The sequence below is a fragment of the Grampus griseus genome, assembly GCF_964374135.1.
Source record: "Grampus griseus genome assembly, chromosome: 18".
NCBI lineage: Eukaryota > Metazoa > Chordata > Mammalia > Artiodactyla > Delphinidae > Grampus > Grampus griseus.
In genome coordinates, this window is record NC_139012.1 from 59,413,741 (window position 1) to 59,437,302 (window position 23,562).

General features: G+C 34.3%; 1 protein-coding gene across 3 annotated transcripts in view; it reads right to left on the reverse strand.

Annotated features, from left to right (window-relative positions):
• The window catches only part of ZC3H13 (zinc finger CCCH-type containing 13), a 91,339-nt gene that overhangs the window by 34,822 nt on the left and 32,955 nt on the right, over positions 1-23,562 (reverse strand). For all 3 annotated transcript variants that reach the window (XM_082675494.1, XM_082675492.1, XM_082675493.1), the window contains exons 6-9: positions 19,556-19,695; positions 18,818-18,978; positions 13,152-13,349; positions 1,981-2,291 (exon numbers count right to left, since the gene is read on the reverse strand). In XM_082675494.1, the coding sequence (XP_082531620.1) occupies positions 1,981-2,291; positions 13,152-13,349; positions 18,818-18,978; positions 19,556-19,695 (810 nt within the window). The remainder of the gene's footprint in view (positions 1-1,980; positions 2,292-13,151; positions 13,350-18,817; positions 18,979-19,555; positions 19,696-23,562) is intronic.

The following is a 23,562-nucleotide window of genomic DNA, read 5'->3' on the forward strand; positions in this document are numbered from 1 at the left end:
AGAGGCCCAGAGCTTAAATGGTTTAGTCAGCCCCGTACATCATAGGAATTTGCAAAGATTAGAAACTGTTCTTTAGAGATGCCTAGAAAAGTATAAATTGATTACAGCATAAATCTGATATGAACTGAAAGAATTAACAAGAGACCCTCAAAGAACAAACCCTGTAATTTTTATCAGATTCCTTCATAAATTGTTCTTACACTCTGCAACAACCCCAAGATCTGAGGCTATTTAAGCAACTGTAGCAGCTCTTGGTCGAGGACATTATAAATTTACCTATGGCTAGGTCCACAGACTTTCTCCGCCCAGTATCCACAAGACCCCCTAGATTCTCATCAATAATTTATCTCCCCTGCAAAATAACTTTGCCCATATGCCTACATCCATAAATGCCATATAAGGATAGAAGCACTAGGCAAGAATCTGACAACATCCCCCTCTCTTTTTGTGCACATCCATCCCTTCCAGTCCTCCTCCAATACCAAATGTGCCTAGAAATTTGTTCACTTAGTATTAGATTCTCTTTTTATGATACCCACAGCTGTCTTTACGAATACATCTAGTTACTATATTTTGTTCTTTATCTACCTCCCCATCCTTTCACTGAAATTATTCTTATTTCAAAAAATGACCTCTAAATAGAGAGGAATAAACGCCTACTACATCTCTTGTATGGAAGGTTAAAGAAACATTCTCCTCACAAAGAACCTAAAAATGTATGGTTTATTATTAAAAGGATTCCTCCTATAACACAAACCCCTCTTACTACAAAAAAGCATTCCTATGAGACTCAACTGCATAGTAAATTTCCCCTTCATTAGTGTGTTTAATAAATTATGTTTTGAAATAATAGTTTTCATTCAGTAAGTAGTCATGAAATATATACTATATTCCCAGTCAACTCTAGTTGTTCATAGATAGGTATAAGAGAATTTTCCCATCTTACCAATGTTCCATAAACACTGCTGTGCTGATCTGGTTCCAAAATCATGTACACAAGGAATAATTCTTTAAAATAGGTGCTCTCTCCAGTCCCTACCTATGCATCCATCATTTCTTGAATAAAATAACTTGCACTGTTGATTGGAAGAGAAAAAACTAACTTCGACATGTTTCATAGGCGACTGCTATACAATACTCAAATTGTGACTTTTTGTCAGTCTTGTGTGGGGTGCAGAAGCATGCTGTACGATGCTTTAAAAATGCACGTTAAACAGAAATGTTGTTGCAAGTCAGCAAGTATTGTATTTCCTGAGTACTCATTATGTTAAAAAACTAACTCAGGAAATGTCAGGAAAAAGACTTGTTAAGTTAAATAAATAAGGACAAGAAGCTTAGATAAGAAATACAGAGAGAGATGAGAGCTATTAGATTGTACTGCCAAGTTTTGATGATAATAACATCTCAGCGTGAACCGGGAATAGCAAATTCAAAGTTAACATAATTCTCAGGGATCTAGAAAGGAAAACTGCTTTGCTTGACTTCTTTGTTGAGTTAGACCTGGAATATTGATCACTTGGTTCACACTGACTTTCTGAACATTCCCCCAGCCCTCACCTCTTAGTCAAAATATTTCTGGTATGTTCAAACTCTGCTCCCTGGTTTGCTGCCTTTCTTTCCTTCACCTCTGTTGTTTTTGAAGAATTAGCTAAGCAGTTAGACTGACGCTCTAAGAATCATACCATCCCAAATTTCTAGAACTTGAAAGTACTCAAGTAAAACATCATAACTAAAGAAAGGACCAACTTAGCATACATATAAATGCCCACTTACATCTATTTAGTAGCTTACATTTCCGTGTCCTTAAGCACCTCCTATTGCCCTCAAGAGCTATCACCCATGTGTTACAGAGACATAATATAACACAGTTCTCTCCTGTCTCTTATTTTAACAATAAATCTGAAAGTCCATTATTTTTAATAAAGAAAATATCCACTTAAAGAACTCTAAAAAAAAAAAAAACCACAATGGAGTATTTACCTTCCCTCCTTTCATGACGCCGATCATGAGACTGTGAAGTGCGTTCATGATCATGCCTCCCTTTTTCTCTCATTGGAGACCGATGTCTTGGGGGACTCTGCTTTCTCTGAGGAGAAGACAGAGAGTGTGAAGGATAGGGAGAAGCAGAGCGGCGTAAAGGTGGAGTTACTGTCCTCTGATAAGATGGTGAAGGAGTTCTTTTTCGGCGAGGAGAAGGAGAATGTCTTTGAATAGATGATCCTGATTGTGAGGAAGATGAGTGATGTCTAGAAGATATAGGAGAATGATGCTGTCCTGCTGGGGAAGTGGACCTATAAAGAAAGCAACAACAATAAAAAAATATGTTCAAGAGCTTTCATTTCTAGCCAAAGGAAAATCTTCTTTAAAAACAAAGAAACAAAAAAACCTGAATGTAAAAGTTAAAGCTAAAAGTGTAATAATTCCAAGATAAATTTTAATTCACAATGATGTAAAATCATTAACAAGTTGATTTTTAAAGATCTGACTGATTTTGAAGTCAGCTTGAGACAACAGTTCTAGATGAGACATGCACTGCCCTTCTCCTGAACTTTGGCTCCAAGGCACACTCCCTTTTCCAGGTAACATCCTCCCTGAGCACAGATGGTTCTTACTCTCACGTAAAGTCTGGAACTCACTCTTACCAGAGATAATCTCTGACAGTGTAAATAGGTATTGGAGGAGGGAACCCACAAAGAGCTAAAGAGAAAACATACTAAGATCTAGGAAAGTGGGTGTAAGAACGTCTATAATTCAGGGCTGTGGGAGACGGGAAAAGCTATCACCAGCTACGCCAAACGAAAGTTTGCACTGCCTGGGCTGACACTTAGGATAGGGAAAGAAAGCTAGAGTTAAGGAAAGGACATACTGTCTATACTGTCTTTATCTTAAATAACCTGCCTTCACTCTTGGGCAGCACAAACTGAAATTTAGTTCATAAGCTTTGGTTTAACTGAGGCTTCCTCTGCTCCCTTCAAATCATCTTCTTTGCTGCCAGAGAAATAACTTATAAACTCATGAAGCACATCTGAATCACTCCTATAATCTGTTATGTCTTGGGCTGTGTCTACAATGAATATGCAAAAGGTGTGTGTGACGGAGAGCTAGAATACACACATTTGGGCAATAACTAAAAAGAAACAGGACTAATGTTTAAAAAACAACACTTCAGACATCACATGCTCAAATAAGTATCATATTTCTCAAAGTAATCATTTTGAGGACAGATGTTTGTTCAAAAAAATTATGAGTTCCTGTCAAAATATTTTAGAATTACCTTCACTGCCTATGATAAATATTTTTTTAACTTCCACAATGTTGGCAAAATCATTATTAATCCTAAACCAGGATTCCTCAATCTTGACACTATTGACATTTTGTATTCAGTAATTCTTTGTGGTGGCAGGCTGTCCTGTACATTGTAGGAGGTCGAGCAGCATCCCTGACCCCTATCCACTAGAAGCCAGTACCATCTCCCTCCCATCCCCATTCATGCCGATAAAAAACTACTCCAGGTATCTCCAAATGTCCCCAGGGAGGTAAAATCAACCCTGGTTGAGAACCGCTGCTCTAAACTATGCTGTTTATAAATGATGCCTTAGTAGAATTTTTATCAATAAAAGGTTTAAATCTATAAAATACATGTTACTGAGTCAGGAAAGTGGTCAGATATATAGGAAAGAATTTTACAAAACAAGAAATTAAGCAAAAAAACAAAATCACCTTCTGGATAATAGTTGACTTAAAAAATAAAAGTCAGCTAACTAGAACACCACATTATCCTAAACATTATAGTTATTTACGATTCTGCAGTACTTTCACACTTTTAATAAAAATTGTTATTCCTTTCTCACATAAAAAAAATAAGACATAAACCACCATAGCTTAATTGAGTCTAAACTGAAATTTATTTACTAACAGATATGAGTACAAATGCTCAATGGGTCTTGCCCAAATTTGGAAAACCATTTATGACCAATGGCTATTCAAATACTGAACAGAAAAATCACTGCAAGACTGAGAAATTCTAATTTGACTATCATTTGGTGCTTTCCAATTTCAATTTCATTAGGTTCTAGTCAGTTTGGAAATACCTAAACTGAAAAAATAAAGAATGTGGCTCTCCACTGAACTGACATTTTGGTTAGTTTTGAGTTTGTTTCTGGAGTATACTCAAAATTATTTCAGGAATGTCTGCAATACCCTTTGGTGATTTGTTCACAAAACTTAAATAAAATAGTTCATAATACTATCTTTTAAAACACATTACAGTCTAATCACATGTCTATTCCAATTTGGTGTCTATAACATGGAAGAAAAAATTTCGGTTCAAGCTTACATAATCAAGCTGTCATATTAAGGACAGAGCACCAATGTGTTGTCACATTACGGCTTCAGCATTTTAACCATATTTTTCTTCCTACTTATCCTTCAGGGAAAAAATAAGTTTGTTGAGTTAATCATCCATTATCAAAGGAATGTTTGTGTCCACCCTCCACGCCAAATTTATATGTTGAGGCCCTAACCTCCAATGGGATGCCGGAAGGAAGGGAGGAAGGGAGGGAGGGAGGAAGGAAAAGAGTCATTTTGATTCACTGGACAAATGTTAAGTGAGTACCTTTTATGCTAAGCATTATTTTTGACACTGAGGATACAGAAATGAAGAAGACAGACAAAATCACTAACAATAATGATGATTATAATAATATTAACAATAGCAGGTAACATATGCTGTTACTATGTCCACAGCATTGTTTTAAGTGCTTTCGTATATTAACTCATTTCATCTTCATGATGACAACCCTATGAGGTAACTGAGACAGAGAGAACTGAAAAACAGTCTGTCTTAGTTGTAGAGTCCAGGAGTAGCCCACCAACAACAAAGAGGCCAATTTCAGCTAATTAATGCAACATACAAGTCTATACAACAGAGTAATGAAGTGTAAACTGTTAGGTCCAAAAAAAGTACATCAGGGGACTACATTAGGTGCTTGGTAAGGAAAGGGCCTTTACTAAGAAGCTAGCTTTTGAGCCAAGAGCTGAAAATTTGAGGTAAGAGCTTTTCATGCTGAGGACTCAGCAACCATAAAGGAGGCAGGAGGGATGGTGATATATAAAAAGAACAGAAAGAAGACAAGTATAACTATGATTCATGGGAGAATGGAAAGTTCATGAGAGGGTCAGAAAGCAGGCAGGGGACAGAGGATACGGAGTCTTCTAGGTCATGATAAAAGTTCAGATTTTATTCTAAGTATAAAAGAAATCACTGGAGAGTTTTGGGCAGGGAAGTGTCATTCAGAAATTGAGCAACTTGCCTAAATAAATATGTAAGACAGAGAAAGAAAATGCTTCTGTGTGATGATTTGTTTTAGACCTAGTAGCTTGCTCTCCCTTTGCAGCAGGTGATAAATACTCCTCAGAAGGGGAATCATTTCTAACCGAATGATCTACAGAAACTAGAATACTTTTGTTGTGGGAATCTTTTGAAAGATGTCTCCTCCATAAATAAATGGTACTTGAAAAACAGATTTGATTCAAGCAAACTAGTAAGAAGTACATAATACAAGTAAATCTAAGCCAAGTACTAATAATTTTGGTTCAATTTCATTTTTGCATTTATGTAGAAATGAATTAATTTCAAAAACCTCAGTCTAAGAATGGAGAAGAATGTTAACATAAGCATTATTAGCACATCCTTCAATGATATTCAAGTCCAGAATTATGTGCCATTTAATTATAATAATTTTCCAGAATCTGGTTCAAAAGCCTTACATGAACTTGTTCAATCCCATGACTTGAGTGAGCTAAAAACTGTACCTATTGTTGTGATCAAGAGTCAGAAGAGACAAATATCCAGTATCCCTGGCACATGGGGAGATTGTTTTTAAGCTCTAAGAGAGTTGGTATTCCAAATGCAATAAAGCCCAGAAACAATATACACCAGCATAACAAATATTAAGACAGCTGGCTCCTATCTTCTACCTGGTGGAAGAAGTTAAACTTATCACTTTCTCCTGGGACAGGATGGGGTGATGAGGAGACGGAGAGGCCCAGCCCCTGCCAAGGAACAGCAAGCAATCCAGTCTTAGGAAAGAGGGAGGTAAACAACGGTTCTCAAGTCCCTAGTCCGACTTCTCAGACCCCAAATCTCCTCAGTCAGGCCAAGAAAATGGATGTCAAATAAGGGAGATTCTTGAAATCACTGCCACTGTCCTGGAAGTTCAATCCAGTCACAGGTCATTTAACTGTCAGTAGAAAATTACCACCAGATAACACCAAACCACAGCCAGACAGAGATGGATTTTGATAGTGTGGCTGGGTATCTGTTATTTCATTAATCTCATTACATACTACACAGTCCCATATTTTTACCAGATTAAACTTTTGGCCTTTGTATGCCGTGTTATGCATTTCTGATTGGACCAATTATTAAACAGGGCTAAACTTCCCAACCACCTCCTGCTACTGAAAACCTCCCCGAAGAACCATTTTCCTCTCAAGTCTCTAATTCCATCAGGCATGACAGACAAAGGGTTAAGAGCACACTTTTTAGGAACGTAAATACCACTCTAGATTTTGGCTGCAAAACAGGAGCTTTTCTGAGTTCAACAGATTTTCCCAATATCACACCTATAAAAGGAAGTCCAAGCCTTGATCAATTGGACTAAATGTAAATGGCTTTTTTGCCCCCTGATGAAGTTATTTTGATATTTATAAAACGATTTCATTTTTAACATGTCTACCATGAATTCAGTATATTATACAATTATGTTCAGCTATATTACATATTTCTTTAAGTGTCTTAATTTTATATCCCTAGCCTAAATTAGTATTCATGTAAAAATACTTTTTAGGTCTATAGACAGGGCTCAATTAAATGCAGAAAAAAGACAATGCCTCAGACAAGCAACTCCCAATCTGAATACAAAGGTTCCACATTAATATTAAAAGATTTGCATATCCTTCATGATATTTGTGCTAATGTCGACTAATTGGGAAAATATTATAAAAGATATTACAAATTCATCAATGTTTTTAAAGTCTGAATTTTAAAATTACATTATTCTCCTTTTTTCCTTTTAGATGGGATACTGGTATAGTGATTGTATTTTTTTTTTTTTAAGTATGGTTGATTTACAACATTGTGTGAGTTTCTGGTGTACAGCAAAGTGATTCACTTATATATATATACTGATTGTGTGTGTGTATATATATATAGATATAGATATAGATAGTAATTGTATATTTTTAAGTGTCTTTCTCTTTTAGAGATATATACTAAAATATATACAGATGAAATGAAATAAGAAGTCTGGGATTTGCTTCAAAATAACACTGGATGGGGGAAGTGGATAGGGGTACAGATGAAACTATGGATATGAGGGTCATTATACTATTCTATTTTTATGTTGTGAAATGCTCCATAATAATGTTAATGTAACATTAACATGTAATTCTTCCATCCTCTATATATAACTGAGTAACACTGGTACATACTGATTCAAGAAACTATCAATTCAGTCTACAGAAATGCTTAGTTCACACATGGATTCCTCCCTGTCCTGTCCTTCATGGCCACAGAATAAGATTCACCAGTCCAGACCATGGTATTTGAACATGAATGGTAGATAATGAATAAATTAAAGAATTAATCCAATAGGTAATAGTCTTTGTCAAACATCTGAAACATTCTGATTTTAATTATTCAGATGTGTGCAATCACTGAAAGAAAATAAGACTGTCAATTTGGTGGTAATTTGCTTATTCTAAGCTGATGTCAAAGTCAGTAAGTTTTTTTTGTTTTGTTTTTGTTTTTTTGTTTTTGCTTTTGTTTTTGTGGTATGTGGGCCTCTCACTGTTGTGGCCTCTCCCGTTGCGGAGCACAGGCTCCGGACGCACGGGCTCAGCGGCCATGGCTCACGGGCCCAGCCACTCCGCAGCATGTGGGATCTTCCCGGACTGGTGCACGAACCCATGTCCCCTGCATCGGCAGGTGGACTCTCAACCACTGCGCCACCAGGGAAGCCCAGTCAGTAAGTTTTGAATGATCACATCTGTCTTTAAAATCTGAGGAAGACTCATGTAGGCATTTATACTCTTATCAAGACATATTCAGGTAATTATAATAAAGTGATTTAAAAAAAATACAACAACTTACTATGCTCTTAATACTATCTTATTAAACCACAAAATTCTGCATTTTGATTAGTATTTTGATCAAAACATATTACCTATCATAAAACCATATTTAACCAGCAGAATGAACTATATGCACTTGTTAGCTAATTTCTCTGGTTAACTACTATCCAAAAAGTTTTTGTGTTTCCTTAGGCCCTTGTTCTTAAACTACACTAATATACTGGTCATTCCTAATTCAGCAAAGAATATAGAATACAGATTTTCATTGATAAAGATGATATTAGAGGTCCACTGAAACACTGCTGAAATATCTAGTTTAGGATTATCTAGATACAGTAGGTTAGGAATACTGATACAAAATATTCCCTTCACAAGTGATTTTCTGACTAAATACCTAACTCAAACTTAATTTTCCTGTGAGCTCATATCTTCTAAAACAAATTACAGAATATAAACGGTTTAGTTGAGTTCCAAGTAATCAAGTATTTTTAAAAGTATTACGGGAAATTGCTACATTCTCTAAAAGCAGAGTAATAAAATAAATCTATAAGGCATGTTTTTTTGGATAAATAAGTGGTATGCAGGCTTTGATCAATGTTGCATAAATAAATCATTGCTGAGTGAAGTCTACCAGTCAAATTGTAAGACACTGATACAGAATTCCTTTAAGAACTATGGCCTGGAAACTACTCGCTTCAAAAGCAACTACATAACAGAATTTAGTGTTATTCAAATTAACAAATATTCTGGGAAGAGAGTATATTCTTCACTAGGTTGACATGGCCAATAAAGGTTTGGGATGAGAGTACTGAAATCCTCGATGCCAGATTAGTGGCAAAGGCCTAAAGAATGATTAATAACTCTTAAGAATTTTTGGAGAATGGGGAAATCATGAATTTTTCTGGGAGGATATGGACACTCTACCCCTCAGGAAAACATATACAGGCAAATTTTAACTCACAAATCAGACCTCTAAAATCCAGGTTAGTAGCTCCTGGTGTAGAAAGTTGAAGAACTGAGACACAGAAGACAGGGAAAAGGACTTAAAGTCATAGGATCATGTGGCTTTGTTACATCATTTGTCTCACATGTATGCATATGCATTTGGGAACCACCCTTTAAGAAACGTAAGCAATCCCCTATATACAATAGGCCTAGTTAGTCTTACTTTACTTGGAAGGGAACACACATGATTACTGTATTACTTCCACCTGTAGTAACAAAGTTTCTGACAAGATTTTTGTTCACTGCTGCATCACCAATGTTTAAAGCAGTGTCCATCACACACTAGGTATTCAGTAACCTAATAAATAATAAATGTATTAGCATACTTTCACTTAAGCACAACACATCCTGATAACCAAAATACTCCCAATAAACCCATTATAACATCTAAATTAATATTAAATGGCAATTTTCTCCAAAAGGATTTTAGATACTAACCTTTGATTACATACCCCAGAATCTGAAAGCAATGACAAAGATTCTTAAATATACTGTTTGGCTTTAGAATTCTTTATTCACAGTAATGGAGATAAATTAAATTAATGAATCTGCCTTAAAAAAAAAAAAACACCTGGAAATCAAATCAACTCCTCCTAAATCAAAATGCCCCCTTTCAATCTTGTCAAATATGGCTTTAGAACTCCAGTGACAATCAGGTACCCATGCAGTCCTTCAGTAATCTGCTGCTTAGTTTCCTTAGAGAGAAGAAATAAACCAAGTTCAGATTTTTCTGTACACTGAGCAACAGGTGAATCTTAGGCATACCTTACTACTCCTGGTAGAGATGGCCAGGGAGAAAAAAATGAAAAATGAAGAATCAATCTCTGTAATATTCAATTCCTCATAATACAAAATGTGTTACCATTTCAGTGGTGAACTACCCAGGGATATAAGTTAAGAATCACTTCTCAAAGATTTCTGGGTCAAAATAACAAGACAAGAGCACCAAGAACCATTAGAGAAGAATAAAGACTTCTTAAAATGTAAATCAGCAAGAACATTTAACATAATTTATATCTGATTTACATGTCATTTTCAAAAACAAACCTACCAGATTGAATAAGATAAAGAGTGTATTTTAGGAAAATATGTTCAAGAATTATGGATGCTCCAGTTAACCAGTTTTTATTGCTCCAGTAAGACATAATAATGTTGCTAGGTCCTAGCAACAGCTGACAGAATCATTCTGGTTCTTCTAAGTCACCACAGGGAGGAGAGGAAAAAAAATTGATTCATCTAAATAAGTTAGACAAGATGATCTCTTACCAAGACAAAGAAAGGGCTAAGCTTATCACCAAAATCTTTTTTGGGGAAAAGACTGGGTTTTGTTGAACTTATATATCATAAAACTATTATCAGCTGCTTACTGGATGGATAATTTATCCTGAATGATCGCAACATAAAAAAAGGCCATTTAAGAAAAGTCCATAGCAAACATCATTCTCAATGGTGAAAGACTAAAAGCTTTTCCTCTAAGGGACAAGGCAAGGATGCCCACTCTCACCACTTTTATTCAACACAGTGTTGGAAGTCCTAGCCAGGGCAATTAGTCAAAAAAAATTTTAAAAAGGCATCCAAGTTGGAAAGAAAAAAGTAATTATCTCTACTTGCAGATGGCATGATCTTATATGTAGAAAACCCTATACGTTCCACAAAACAAAACAAACTGTTAGAACTAACAAATGAATTCAGCAAAGTTGCAGGATGCAAAATCAGCACACAAAATCAGTTGTGTTTCTATACAACAATGAACAATCTGAAAAGGAAATTTTAAAAAACAATTCCATCTACAATAGTATAAAAAAGAACAAAATAAAGCATAAAAATTACTTAACGTAAAAAATACTTAGGAATAAACCTAACCAAGGAGGTCAAAGACTTGTATACTGAAAACTACAAAACACTGCTGAAAGAAATTAAGATACAAATAAACAGAAAGACATTCCATGCTCAAGGACTGGAAGATTTAATATGGTTAAGATGTCCATATCATCCAAAGAGATCTACAGATTCAATGCAATCCCTATCAAAACCCCAAAGATAGTTTTTGCAGAAATATAAAAATTCATCCCAAATTTATAAGGAATTTCAAGGGAACTCAAATAGCCAAAATAATTTCAAAAAGTAATAACAAAGAGGATTCATGCTTCTTGATTTCAAAATGTATTATAAAGCCACAGTAATCAAAACAGTGTGGTACTAGCAGAAAGACAGACAAGCAGGCCAATGGAGTAAAAGAGAGCCCAGAAATAAATCCTTGCATATATGGTCAAATGATCTTCAAGGGTGCCAAGAACATTCAATGGAGAAAGGAGAGTTCCTTCAAAAAATGGTGCTGGGAAAAGTGGTTTTCTACATGCAAAAAATGAAGTTGGACCTTTACCTTACACCACATACAAAAAATTAACTCAAAAGGCATTAAAGACTGAAATATAAGATCTAAGACTTAATAAAACTCCTACAAAAAAACATAGGGAAAAATCTTCATGACATTGGGGTTGGCAATGATTTCTTGGATACAACACCAAAATCGCATGCAACAACATAAAATTGACAAATGGGACTACCTCATACTTTAAAAACTTCTGTGCATCAAAAAACACTATCAAGAGAATGAAAAGGCCACCTATGAAAAGGGAGAAAATATTTGCAAATCATATATCTGATAAGGGGTTAACATCCATAATTATAATGGATTCCTATAATTCAACAACAAAAATCAAATGGACTCAATTAAAAAATGTGTAAAGGAGGGCTTCCCTGGTAGCGCAGTGGTTGAGAGTCCGCCTGCCGATGCAGGGGACACGGGTTCATGTCCCGGTCCGGGAGGATCCCACATGCCACAGAGCGGCTGGGCCCGTGAGCCATGGCCGCTGAGCCTGCGCGTCCGGAGCCTGTGCTCCGCAACAGGAGAGGCCACAACAGTGAGAGGCCCGCGTACGGCAAAAAAATAAATAAATAAAAAATGTGTAAAGGATTTAAATAGACATCACTCCAAAGATGATATACGAGTGGCCAAAAAAAAAAGCAATGAAAAGATGTTCAACATCATCAATCATCAGCGAAACGCAAATCAAAACCACAGTATCAACTCATACCAGTTAGGATGGCTACTATCCAAAACACAGAAAATAAGTGTTGGTGAGGATGTGAAGAAATTGGAACTCTTGTACACTGTTAATGGTGTACAGCAGCTTGTATGGAAAACTGTATGAAAGTTCCTCAAAGAATTAAAAATTAAACTACCATATGATCCAGCAATCCCACTTCTGAGTACATTGCCAAACAAACTGAAAGAAGGGTCTTGAAGAGATGTGCACACCCATGTTCATAACAGCACTATTCACAATAGCCAAGAGGTGGAAGCAACCTATACGTTCATCAGCAAATGAATGGATAAACAAAACGTGGTATATAGACAATGGAATATTATTCAGCATTAAAAAGGAAAGTAATCCTGTCACATGCCACAACATGGATGAACCTTGAAGACCTTATGCTAAGTAAAATAAGCCAGTCACAAAAAGACAAAATGATTTCATTTATATGAGGTATCTAAAGGAGTCAAAATCAAAGAAACAGAGAAGTAGAACGATGTTTACTATGGACTGGGGAGCCAGGAGATAGGTGGGGGAGTGAAAAGGAGATGTTTAAGGGTTATAGAGTTTCAGATTTGTAAGATGAAAAGGTTCTGAAGATCTATTTCATGTCACTGTGAATATACTGTATATACATATATATAGTATATATATATAAAAAACACTACCAAATTGACATTTAAAAATGGTTAAAATTAAGAAATTTTATGTTTTTTAAATCATAATGATTTATATGTTTTATAAACATATTAACATTGATTGAAGTATTGATATTTCAATATGGTAAGTATTAAATACTTATACATAGTTCAAAAACACTAAGTAATCCATTGTAGTAATGCCTAAAAGCTTCTGAATAGTAGTTTAGATTCTAAGAAAGTAAGATTATTTAAAATATACAATCCTACTTACCTTGGCTTGTCTCTTTTTTCTCTTTGTCTTTCAAAATCTCGTCCTCTGTCCTTTCCATCTCTTGGTTTTTCTTCTATCCTGTCTTTTACTTTATATTTTTCTTTATATTTTTTCCCCAGAGCAATATCTTCCTGTATAGGAGGGGGTGGGCTAGGAGTACGAGGTCCTTTCTTCTTACTTTGGTTGCTTTTTGAATTCCTGAAGGTAACACAAAGCTATCAGAAGTCTAAAGACTTTTAGAAGGTCAAATATTTTTTTCATTTTAACAAAGCACTGTTAAAAAATGGTAGCATTCCTTTTAATAACTTGCCATTTACTATTTTATATACTAGCAATCAATATCAAAAAAAATTTACTTGCTACCTACTTCATTAATACTGCTTATTATATAATTTTAAAGGGTATATTTCTGAGAAAAGATAAGAGGTGGAATAGGAAGAGATTCTTTCAGGAAGGAAAATATCATAAAATAAAACAACTGCATGAACTGAATTTTTTTTTTAAAGCTTATTATAGAAAAGTAGATGAAAAAGTAAAAATCACCTATAATTCCATTACCCAAGTATAGCCAATGTTAACACCTTGGATATATGTCCACACTTTTTCCATGTCTCTTTCCCTTCTTCCCTCCCTGCCACCCCATACACACAGTCATAATAACAATGTTTTGTAAAATTTTTTGTACTAAATATAGCATGGGTATCTTTCTATAACAAAAAAGTGGATTTTTTTTTTTTTTTTTTTGCGGTACACGGGCCTCTCACTGTTGTGGCCTCTCCCGTTGCGGAGCATAGGCTCCACACGCACAGGCTCAGCAGCCATGGCTCACGGGCCTAGCTGCTCTGCGGCATGTGGGATCTTCCCGGACCGGGGCACGAACCCGTGTCCCCTGCATCAGCAGGCGGACTCTCAACCACTGCACCACCAGGGAAGCCCAAAAAAGTCGATTTTGATAATTATTCTTATGGACTGTACAGAATTTCCTTTAATAGATATGCTCCATAACTTCTTTAAACAATTTCACATTGATAAGTTTTTCAGGTGGTTTCCATGTTTTCAGCATTATAAAGAACAATTACATCAACTATAAATGAAACCTTAAGCACTGTTAGTAAATATTCTTTTAAATCTTTGTTTTAAATCTTAAACATTCATTTAAATCTTTCCCAACTCTTAGATTACAGAGATTGATCCTTTAAATTTTAGAATTTTGTATTTCACGGTTAATCTACCTGGGATTGTTTTTTTGGGTCTAGACTATCCTCTTTAAAAGTTGGCATTTAAAAGCATTTTATCTAAATGCTATAACTTTGAGCCTTTACACATTACAAATTGTCTGTCTTTACTTCCTACCCTGACAACAGTTTGAGCATTTTGGTGTCATATCCTTTACCCTCAGAGCTCTATAAATATTGTTACAATATTTTGTGGCATTTAGTGTTTTGGATGAAAAGTCCAAAGAGAGTTAATTTCTTTTCCTATGCAGGTTACCCAGCTTTTCTGACTGTATGCATTATTATATTATTCCTTGCAAACTAAAAATTTCATCAAGATAAGCATACATTCTTTTTTTAACCTTTTCTATCACTCAGTGTGCTGCTTCAATCTGAAACCCTAGTCTTTTACTCACTTTTTTTTCTATTTTTATTTCATCAATTCTCCATGTGACCCGAGTCTCTCTGGTTTGCTTTATTATAGTCACTGCATCTCCTAGATCACTCCTCCATTGTTTTCCATTATTCCATCTCTCCTTTTGCTTTCCAATATCTTAAAATATTGGAAATATCTTAAATGTGTTTTCAAATTCAGTAAATTTTCTTTTAGGTTGCACTCATTCTACTAATATTAAATTTGGCAATCTCTTTATTCTGCTATTTCCAGTTTTAAAAATCATTTTTCATCCAAAATATTTTTGTTCACAGATTGCTTTTATTTTCACGATCAACTGCTCTCAACAGATCAATCAATATCCTCTCAAATCATATTAAAATTTTGAATTAATTTCTTATTTAAATTTGTTCCTGTTTTCTGCAACATTGAATGTTCAGCCTGGTACGGAGTTTTTAAGTAGCCCTTTCTCTTCACACATCTGGTAAGTTTTCATCAGCTACTTATTTCACTAGTTATTGTTATTTATAAATGACAACTTAAGCCAAAATCCTAGAACTTACTTCCTGTGACCTAGAGTTCTCTAATCCCAAGATGCCTTAGCTGTAAAAAAGGTAACGGACAGTATCTTCCTCAAAATTGCTGGTAAGATTAAAAACAGATAAAAGCAACTGACTCATAGCAGGTATTCAGAAAATTTACCTCTCTTAGTCCTTATCCCTACTTCTTATTGTCATAGATAGGGTCAACCATCTAGCAAATCAGAAGTTATTAAAATATGACCAAATCTACTTTTCATCTTTGTCTTCTGCCAAAACGATTATTAGTTACATATCTCACTGCATATTTATGAAGTGACTCAAATTTTTAATGTATTTAACAGATAAGTGATGTGTCTACATTTCTACATATTTTTCCACTTAAAAGACACACACTGATCAATAATTGGTAGATAGTAACAAAAATTACTTAAAAAACCATTTTCAAGATAAAATGATAGAGAAGTTCTTGACACAGACTGTATTTTCATATCATTGCCTGTGACAGAAACTAGCTAGGTGTTTACTACACTTTTGTCCTGGCCATACTGTTGAACCATACTGTCTAGACCGTTCTGAAGTTAGATGTGGCCAAATGACCAAGCTCTGGCCAAAAAGAATGTGAGTGAAAGTGATGTACACCACTTCCAGGCCTAACTAATAAGACTCTCATACTCCAGGTAATTGTAAACTATGTAACTAAATAAGTGCAATACTCTTAATTTTTTTCTTCTTTGGTGTCCTCAAAAACCTAAGAAAGTAAAGCCATGGTCAGAAGGAGCCTAGGTACTGAAGCTGCATGTATAGAAGAGTCACGTATTAATCAGAAACACCCACTTCTTACTTGAGTGAGAAATAAACTTCTGTTGTGTTAAATTCACATTCTGGGATTAAGCTATTATAACCACCAGGATTATGCCAGTACACTCACTAAAGTGCAGAATTTCTTCAAATACCTTAAAAAATATATGTAGTTGGAAAACATAGTTGTGTTACAGAGTTTGCAAGGAACTTCCAACAGAATGGGCCAAAGTTGATTTTGTGCATTCTGAAGTCAACAAGATCTTTCAACATTTTTTTTTTTAAGTCAAATGATTATTCTTTAGTGGCAAAGAGCCCACTTCCTATTTGTGGCACACAGCTCAATTATCTACTTCTATCACTTTTAGAGCCTTTTTCTCTCTCTCCCCAAAACTTATTTTTTTTGAATAGCTTTTGACATACTTCACATGTTTCAGCTTAAAGCTTTCCATCAGGCTCTCTCTCACAATAAATGTCTAAGAAAACTGCCAATTTTCACAGAGAAGTGTGAGTCTTAATTTGTCTGTGATTATCTCTGTCTACTCAATATGATAATCATGTAAAACCAAGGAGTTTGTTTACCTGACTGTCACCTCAGTTGATTTACTGGCATTGGCTGCAACATTCCATTGAATTTTAACTGATTCCAATCCTTAACTTGTTGAATGTATTCAGTTTATAGTATGATCCACAATGTAACTAAAAGTTGACGGTCTGACCCACTCTAGGCAATGTAAACTGCACAACTACAGAAATGCTATATCCAATTCAGTGTTTTCTTTGTACCTTTAATGTACTGTTTTCCAGATCCTTCTGCTTCTATTATTAAATTAATGGTGCATCTTAAAGTCAATATCTTATGATACAGAAATATAGTAGTTAAATCAATGTGAGTAATTATTATGCTCAATATTCATCAAAGTATAAGTGAGTTACTAACAAAGCAGTAAGAGAAGACTACATGAAAACGAACAGGATGAAACTAACCCTTCATCTGAATAGTTATAGAAACTTTCTACGAAGAGATTAAGTTTTGAAGATTTTATAAATATTTAGAAAGGATTAGAAAATGAAAAGGAGTATTTCTGGTATGCTGGCAGTTTTTTGGGAAATGAATGGAATTGAGGGAAAATTATATAATTGGTTAATCAAAAGAATAAAGAGCAAGTGGGGTAAATCATATCACTGTATAGTTCAGCTTCTTTCATATCCCTTTATTCAATCTTAGGCACAAAGGAGAGAATCAAGTCAACTGTACAGAGTGCCTTATTACAATACAAAGCTCTTTGCAGAGTAGGTGCTGTGGGGAGATAGAACAGTGAACCATGAAGACTGCAATCTTCAAGGAGCTTAAATTTAATAGAGGTTGTAAAACATATGTGCCACAGCTAAAATATAATACAAATAGCAATTAGTATTAAGTGAGAGGTATAAATAAAATCTGATACATAAAGGGAACAGAAATTATGTTCAGTAAGGAGAAATGGGAAAACTTAATGGAAAGACAGAATCTGAGCTAGACATAGATGGACTGAAGGTGATGAGTGTAGGAAGAAGGCTGGACAAAAATATGAACAAGAGTGGAAACAGTGGAAAGGTCAAAGTATGAATGCTATTCTAAAAAATCTGAATTTCAGTCAAACTACTAAATTTTTCAATGGCATAATAAATTAATTGTAATTGTTATTTTAAGATTTCTCTCACAACATCTGTAAAGTGAACGGTTATGGCAGCTGAATGAAAATGTTTATATGTGTGGCAGAATGGACACTAGATAAATAGAGTTAGTAGGATGATATAATAAACTAGGTAAAAAGTAAATGGAATCTAGAATAGGGTTAAAGCCTCTAGAAACTAGAAGGAGACAACTATGAGTTTCATTATGGGTTCAAATAGACATTTGCCAACTGGTCAAATATTGGGAAGAGGTTTTTAGTTTAGCCTTTTTCTTAAATAATCAATTAGTGTATGTCCTTTAATAAAATTTAAATAGTCCACAGTGACATTAAATGAAAAGGTATCTCCTGCCTTATTCTCAACCCCTCAATGTAATTTATTTCTATCTTTATTCTTTCAATTGACTACTACAATAATTCTAAATAATATATTCATACTGCTTCATACATACTATAAAGAATTTAATCTCTTGATCATGTACACAAGGAGACAAGAATGTTCATTGTGCATAATCTGTAAGAGCTAAAACCTGAAATCAACTTAAACGTTCAACAAAAGAAAAGTAGATAAATACATAAATACTAATATGAAAGAACTACAGCTACATACATCGATATAGATAAATGTAAAAAAAATGCTAAGTGAAAAAGTTACAGAAGAAAAGTTGTATCTATATTAAGATTAAATAGATGAAAGTAATACTATATATTATAAGATAATACGTATTATGGAAGTATAAACACACATGCATAGGTATCATAAACAACAAATTCAAGAGGGAAGGACCAGAAATATAGCTGTTTATTCTTAAAAAATAAAAAGCTCTGAAGCATATACAGATGGGACACAAACCTTTGCTTTATTGTTCTCTATAATTTTCTTTTAAATGGAAACTTTTCACACTTTTTTCTTAGAAGAAAAAAGTTTACATTAAATACTGAATGTATTAAAAGTATCTTTATGTAATCTACCAAGTAATTCTTTTGAATATCACTTCAGAAAAAGCTATTTCATTCTGGCACTATTTATCACCCTACTGACCTCTGCTGGTCCAGCAAGGGAGAGGATACTGCAGTTGTCTTCCTGTCTTTCTTGCTAGTTGAAGATGACGACTTAGGGCTTGATTTTCGCTTTGGAGATTTGCTAGACTTTCTTAGAGAAGGTGATGGAGATAACTTTGATCTAACCACTTCTGGTGAAACCTTCCAAAAGAATTCAGTAACTCAATTCAGAAACTCTTCCAATCATGGTTGTTATAATCAGACAACAAAGCACGTGTTTTTAAATTATACCAAACTTCAGATGAAGTATTAAGTGTTATGATAGCGACCACATATTAATATTAGTCTGGCTCCTGAACCTATGCTGTTAACCAATACTAACTGCCCCAACATAACACTAATATCAATAAAGCAAACTAAAATTATGAAATTTCAAAATCTCCTCAGAAAAAAAAATTATATTCAAATATATTGTATCTTTCTACTCTTTAAAAAAGAAACAAGTATTCTAGAAATAGCATGGGCCTAAAAACCAGATGTACATAGATTCAAGTCCCATTTTACATTAGCTGGTGACTCCAGGCAACAGAAACTCAGTTTTGTTTATTCAATAACAAATATATGTCCTATTTATCTAATAGAGAAATGTGAAGATTAATTAACATATGTGAAGTATCGATATCCTAATACAACTTAAGATGTAGCAAGCAGCTAATGAGTTCTCTGATCAGTACTCATTTTGATGTTAATTACTAACAAATTTCAATAAATAGCATACCTCCTTTTTAATAATAATTTCTTCTCTTTTCTCCATGTTTTCTTGTTCCAGCTTCATTAATTCCCTCTGTATCTTTTGACGCTTCATTTCCAATGACAACTCATGAACATAATCATAATTAATATCTCCATTGTCAGAATCTTTAAAATAAAAATTCCATTACTTGTCGGAAACTATAATTATCTATACCAAAAATTAGAGAAAAATTTTCAACTATTTTTGATACAAATTAAAATGGTAGATTCTTTAACAAGAACAACATACTTCAAAAAGATAAAAGAAATATACACTGTTTCTGTAAAGAATTAAAATCAATATGGCTAATTTCTTTATGAAAACAAACATTTTTAAGGTTCCTGGGTTTTCTGGAAGTGATTTTGGGCTGTTTGGGTTTTTGGTTAGGAGACGGAATTTTTAAAAGATACAATTAGGGCTTCCCTGGTGGCGCAGTGGTTGAGAGTCCTCCTGCCGATGCAGGGGACGCGGGTTCGTGCCCCGGTCTGGGAAGATCCCACATGCTGCGGTGCGGCTGGGCCCGTGAGCCATGGCTGCTGAGCCTGCGCGTCCGGAGCCTGTGCTCCACAACGGGAGAGGCCACAGCAGTGAGAGGCCCGCGTACCGCAAAAAAAAAAAAAAAAAAAAAAAAAAAAGATACAATTAAAACACTCAGCTATAAATTCTAAGCATTAAAGGCACCAAAGCCTTCAATATTTCATGCTGCATATGATATGATTATCTTCTTCATTTTCTTAAAGACTCAGTATTAAATTAAGGTCACATTAGGTGTGCAATACTGTTTCCAGTTTTGTTGCTTTTTAAAAAATTAATATCCTAACTAATTTGTATCTAAAAATAAAGTTAAGTAATTTTAATACTAATGTGTACATGAGCTAATTTCTGAAGGATCTATAACATTTTCATTATAAGTGATTTGTACTAGTTTCTTAGACTAGAACTGTCCATCTCTTCAATGGATCTGATAGCATGTATCTATTTCTATTCATCCTTTCCAAGGAAAAGAATCTGAGGGTTGGTTTGGGTGGGGGAAGAGTGGTGTGAAGAACTATTTCATTACAACATGTAGTTTTCAGAGGCTCCTGGCACTGCTACCTATTTGCTAATAATGCCAAAAGCCTGGAGGAGGAAATTTCACTGACTTCTATTCTAACACATGAACACACTGGGCTTGACCGATTATAAACTGAGGTGCCTTCTCAAGCTATACTTTTAGCACTTAAGATCATCACTTCCTAACCTGGGGTAGAGAAATAAAATGAAGAACTAAAAAACGATAAAGATAAGGAGTCCTACTTGATTGCTTAAAGCACAAAACAAACGGACATCATTGGCATGTACAGGTAAATACATTAGAATGAAAACTATCCATTCATGCTTGGGGACTAAGAGGGTAATTACATATCTTATTATCTGTGTCACAAAACTTGATTACTCATCTTATACTGGTGTATGATGATAATTTCTCAGTAAATACATAACACTGACTAAATCATGCTTTTCAGTCAGCAAGCAATTACTAAATATTTATGGGCATGCAGTTTTTACTACACAAAATAATTAAAGATACTGAATTTAATTAAATGAATAGTGGCTATCTCTAGTTATGATTTTACACTCCGTTGAGACACTTTACATCAGTGAATAGTAGGGTTCGATGATCCAGTTTGTTGTGTTCTTAAATTATTAACAGATAAAATTTCATTACCACATACTAAGGGTAAAACAAAGGAAAGGGTAATTAATTGAGAAGAATGATTTACAGTGTTTCTGAAGGTATTATCAATAATGTTCTGCTCATCTAAAAACTGCTCTCTGGGAATATCACCCATACAGAACACATGTAAAAAAATGACAAATTGGCTTTCAGTCTTTAATCCCTAACCACTCAACCAAGGGAGAAGTGTGGGTAGGGAGAGACCTGAGCAGTTAAAATATATGTCGAAGTCAAGGTACTATAGCTAATATATTTTGCTTAGAGGGAAAGCTCTCAAGTCTTTACTCAGAAACTACTTATTCTAACTTTACGCATATCTGTTATAATCAAACATAAGATGTTTTCCCAATCTATAAGAGATGGGCTATGAAGTAGGCACAATGCAACTGATAGTCTGACAAAAGAAAAATCAGAAAGCACAAAACATTAGGAGAGGACTCAAAAACAGAGTCTGAGGAGGGGAGGGATAAATTGGGAGATTGGGACTGACATATACACACTGTTATATATAAAATAGATAACTAATAATAACCTGCTGTATAGCACAGGGAACTCTACTCAGTACTCTGTAATGGCTTACATAGGAAAAGAATTCTAAAAAAAAAAAAAGTGGATATAGGTATATGTATAACTCAATCACTTTGCTGTACACCTGAAACTAACACAACATTGTAAATCAACTATACTCCAACAAAATTTTATTTTAAAAAAGGAGTCAAACCATTTAATAAGTTTAGAAAATGTCTCTCGTATCTTACAGCTTAAGGTTATCATTACAATTACCTTAGAATCATCTATATGAATCAGCTGTTATAAGTCATCAGGAAAATATTAAATATAATTAGAATGGCACATTTAACAGGCAGAGATTTTTTAAGAATATGTAACAAAAATACATCTAGTACATAATGTTGACATTCTTTATATATAAAGAACTCTTACTAATTAAAAGAATGGGCAAAGGACATGAACAGATATAAACACAAAAAGAAACACAAATGATATATAAATAAGCCTTTTTCATGTATTAAAGAGCCATTTTTTCCCTAATTATAATATTTGGTACTGGCAAAGGCACAGATAACAGGCATGTTCATTCTTTGGATGTAGCAATGTAAACTAATATTTCTAGCCTGGAAAATAATTTGGCAGTATAGGTAAAAGCTTTAAGAATTCATACCCTTTAATATGACAAATTTACTTCCAGCAATCTACCGTATGCAAGTAATCATATTCAACAGATATAAAAATAAGGCTTTATATTTATACTCTTCTACACACATTGCCCCATAGAAAGGTTTTTCCATGTCATACACAAAGGTAAAACATCTTCATTTTAACATCTGCAAAGCATTTCATGATATGAACATATCATAGTTTAACCATTTTCCTTCTGACATTTACTTTGTTTTCAATAGTTTGCTATTATAAACAAGACTTCAATGAACATCTTGATACCTACCTTAGTTTACAGGAGCAAGTATTTTTTTTAGAACAAACTAGATTTGCTGGACAAAGGTAAGTATGATTTTTATTTTTAATATTGCCGAATTATACTCCAAAATAGCTTTACCAATGTAAACTTCCACTTGATAATACTAGTAGTTTTCATTTCTGCCAATCTGATGGGTGAAGAATGCTATTTCTATTTCCACTGGCATTTCCCTGTAGTAAGGCTGAGCATTTACTGTCCATTTCTATTTCCTCTATGAATTTCGTAACCAATTTTTGTTTCTCTTCCCTATTTTCCAACTGGACTATCTTTTTCTTATATATTTGTGGAATTTCAATATAGGTTTATACAGTGCTTTTATTATATGGTTACACATTACACATGTCAAATACTTTCTTACAGTGATCTATTTTTAATAGATCACTTGCGTGTTTAGTTTCACAAAAAATTTTGAATCCTCATATAATCAAATCTTTTACAGCTTCTGGATTTTATGCTTTATTTTAGGAGGATGTACATACCACCAAGATTGCCAAAATATGTTCATTCATTTTCTCCTCTACTGAAATGATACTTTTGCTTTTTATATTACTGCACTGGTCCTTATGGTAAAAAATATGATAAATTTAGGGAACCAAATAAAAACAAAGACTTGGGAGTGGGGAGCTGGAAACACAGAAAGCAATCGGATAATGAAAAGTTTTGTAGGTACAAAAGAATTTGTACTTGACCCTCAAGGCAATGGGAAATCAGAGAATTTTAAATAGGGGAATGAAATGAACCAATTTATTCTTTTAAAAGCTCACTCTAACTCAGAGAATG